This window comes from Lotus japonicus, chromosome 5 (assembly GCF_012489685.1).
Source record: "Lotus japonicus ecotype B-129 chromosome 5, LjGifu_v1.2".
Lineage (NCBI taxonomy): Eukaryota > Viridiplantae > Streptophyta > Magnoliopsida > Fabales > Fabaceae > Lotus > Lotus japonicus.
In genome coordinates, this window is record NC_080045.1 from 53493159 (window position 1) to 53496856 (window position 3698).

The window sequence follows — 3698 nt, forward strand, 5'->3', positions numbered from 1 at the left end:
TTAAACATGAAATTGTCAGTTACTGACAAACCATTAACAATCAAACTATAAGAATTAATCATGTTTGTTCTGTTAGTCAGTCCAACAGCTGAGCGAAAGCCAAAAACAACTTGCAACAACCTCCAATAGACCTAACCTGGCTATCTCAATCTCATTTCTCACACACCTATGACAATCAATCACCACCCAAATGTAGAAGAAGCAAGCATGCTCACACTGCCAGGGAAAAATTCTACTAATATTTACTGTTTTACTAGAAAAACTAGATTACTGTGCTGTTGTCACTGTGGGCATTCTAGATAGACCTTTTTCCTTCCATGGCATCTTTCTTCTTCTGACAGTTTGTGCAGAGGAATGGTCCTTCCAATGGCTTAGATACCGGAGTGAAAATAGGCTCACTGTTCACTGATAAACCATCACTAGGGATTTGATCTGCTTGGCAAACCGCACAGCGGGAAATCCCAGAATTCACATTAGAAGGAGCATCCTTTCCCAGCCTGCATTAGAAGAAAACAGAAAATTTAAGACTACCGCACACAAATACTCCCAAATGGGAAAGAATTTTTTTATCCAGTAACTTATTGGAGATGAAGAAAAGCAACATCAAAACAACACGTGTGATACAAATTTAGTAGTAATAGTCTCGGAGTGACCTCTCAGTAAGCATTGCAGAACCCTCTTCAAATAACTCCTCCACAATACCAACTGCAGAAAGCTTATTGGTTCCTTTGTTCGTGGAGTTTTGAGATTTCTTTCCAAAAAGAAGGGAAGTTAGCATATTAGGTTTCTTTCTTGGAGTTGGTGGTAACACAGGATGGTCTGAAGGAATAATATCTACAACAAGGCAGGTTGTATCATCCTTCAGCCCTCTTGTCCTTAGAGCTTCCTGTCAGGGGATAAAAAAATGTACTGAGTATTGAGTAGACAAGATAATGGGTCTTTGTTTCCTAATAAGATAGGAAGATTGCCCCAACTATCACCTTAACCACCAGTTTTGCAGCAAGTTCTGCAGGTACACCCCGACATGACTTGGCGGCCATATCAGAGGATAAAGCATCCCAAATACCATCCGAAGCTATAATAAGCCTTCCACCTGCATTTGACAGCTGGGGAACCAATTAAGAAATTGTAAGCATTGAAATTTAGAACTCAACACCAGCACATGAAAAGGTAAAAAAAACTAAGTCCATAAGAATGAAACAAGCTGACCTTCACTTGCTTAACATGTGGTATAGGAACAATATATTCTCCAACATCTGTGTCACCAATTGATCTTGAAAGGCACAATCCACCAGGCCAGCAGCGAAGAGGCCCTACCTATAAACGTATTAAGGAACCGAAACAGGTTAGTTAAGCAAGCGATGATTTGAAAGGAATATGAAGATTACATTTTACCTCACTGCCTCCAAATACATTTAGTCTTCCTACTTCACCACCACTGGCAGTAACACGTTCCCTCTCTTCTACATTTTCTTCCAATCTGTGATCAACTGTCAATAGAGAAACAACACCTCCCTGGGTATCTAATATGCAACGGGAATCCCCAACACATGCAACAGTTACAGTCCATCCATCAATTAGAACAAATGTAGCTGTCGTTCCAGAATTTTCCCCTGCATTTAAAATTGAAAGGTTAGCATGAGTGCACATTAACAACTCTAGTTGGGATGCAAAGAGAACTTTGTAGTTTGTATGTACCTTTTTGCTGGAATTCTATGTCAGTTTTCACAAAAGCAGCAACTAGAGCCCGAGGCAAAGCTTGAAGCCACTCATCCCTGCTGAGATCTTGTGGTAGTGCACTCATAACATTATTGATTATGTTTTCCTTCGTAAAAATAGCAGCGGACATGCCATTATGTCCATCAAAGATCTGCCATCAAGAATTCCTATGGATATCATAACCATCGAAGGAATAAATTGACACTCCACTTGATAGCTGAGAAAATGCAAGAGAAGAAAGAAATCATGCACTTCAATTCTCATTTTTCACAAGGACAGAACTTACATACAGTTCTATCAGTATTGTTTTTACTGTTTTCCCATCCCAATATGACACGTGGGTTGAAAATAGGAAGTTGAGAGAAAAGATAAAATTAATAAATTATTAAAAAGTGGGTTACTCAGTATTTCATTGGGCAACAGCACCAGAACTGTATATAAGTTTTCTCCTTTTCACAAAACCTGAGAAACCGTTATTCTCCCGGTGTGCATAACCAATTACCATCGGTGTCGTATCTCAAGCTATATTCTCATTTATTGCTATTCAAATATCTTTGTCGAAACATTTCGCTAAAAAACAAATACTATATGCCAATCAATAAGTAAATGCACACGTAAACCATGGACACGAATAATACCGCAAAGACAGAAAACAGTGTTGACGAATCCCCAGGAATCCTCTGGCAATCTGTCTTGATTAGAAAGTAATCTTCTCCTTTCTTTGCCAAGCCAGCCTGCCCATACTTCACAAATGGCTTTTCAGTTTTTTCACTCCGTAGCTCCCGGCCAATCAGGGTGGCCAACGGAACAAGTGGTTCCTTCATTCTTGATAATTCAGTACTACTCCTACTCATATTAGTTCACAATTCAACATATTGAAATTTTGAAACTCCAGTGAAGATATCCTGATCATCAAAACAAATTTGAAAATAAAACAATATTAAGATTTATATTTGATAATGAGTACAAAACTACAAATAGATCTAAATGTTAACTGCTTAGGGTGTTAATATTATCAGGGGAAGCAGCCTTAGACACTCAACATAAAAAAATGAACTCAATGTATCGTTCGACAATTGACACCATTTAACTACTTTCAGAATAAGATCCAGTTAATTTAAACTTCCCCAATAGTATATGTATTGGAGCAAGAAAACTATAACTATCAGACAGATCCTATCATAGATAAGCAATATGCATTACAGTGAAACATCCATAGCCTTACCTCACTAGAACCAAACAAACCAAAGTTTCTTCACACATAACAATTTTAATCTGGAGAGGTGAAATATCAAAAAAAAAAAACTGACAACCAGATAGCTCAAACTCAATAAGATAAGTTCATTAGGAATCAAAAAATTCAACAAATGCAAATCAAAACCCACAAAAATCAAAACTTTACAATTATCTCGCAATTATCTATCCACAAAACGCATGCCCACCTACCCAATAACCAACATTTCAAAGGAATGAAAAATTTGATAAAAAACCCAACATCAAAAGTTCAAGTGAGAGAAAAAAAAAGATTAGATTTTTGTTCATTTTTCAGAAAAAAAAACTCACAGGTATAAAGTTGAGGTGGGAGATTCAGCATTTGATTATAGTGAAGCTGGAGAGATTGGCAGGAAGAGGGGAGAGATTATAAACCCTAGTGAGTGTGGGTGGTGGCACCAGAGTGTTGACAGAGAGAGAGAGAGAGAGAGAGAGAGAGAGAGAGAGATCCTGATACGCGATTCGATTGGGAGAGAAATGTTCTAGACTGAGAGAACAAGAAGAAGATGAAGAACACAAAAGGCAATACCGTGTTTATTGCAATTACAACATTACCCTCGTTCTTATTTTTTAAAAAATGATTAGGCAAATGAAAAACTCTAAAATATAAGAAATAAGAAATAATATATTTCTCAATAAATAATTGAAACTGATCGATCCTTTTCTTCCCTGAATAAAAATGTTTCCATATCATGCACATAAATGAA

At 37.2% G+C, this 3698-nt stretch overlaps 1 protein-coding gene across 2 annotated transcripts; it reads right to left on the bottom strand.

The window, feature by feature from the left end:
* On the bottom strand, positions 1 to 3481 carry LOC130718500 (probable protein phosphatase 2C 5). 2 transcript variants are annotated; one of them, XM_057569101.1, is made up of 8 exons: positions 3283 to 3481; positions 2358 to 2624; positions 1699 to 1870; positions 1396 to 1613; positions 1210 to 1317; positions 981 to 1106; positions 654 to 886; positions 1 to 497 (listed from the first exon to the last, which is right to left on the bottom strand). In XM_057569101.1, the coding sequence occupies exons 2-8, from the start codon at positions 2571 to 2573 to the stop codon at positions 296 to 298; spliced, it is 1275 nt and encodes a 424-aa protein (XP_057425084.1). In that variant the 5' UTR covers positions 2574 to 2624; positions 3283 to 3481; the 3' UTR covers positions 1 to 295. The 2 variants fall into 2 exon arrangements, with proteins under 2 accessions (XP_057425084.1, XP_057425085.1); XM_057569102.1 differs by lacking the exon at positions 3283 to 3481 and having other exon boundaries at positions 1699 to 1886; positions 2358 to 2495.
* Positions 3482 to 3698: the final 217 nt, after the last annotated feature.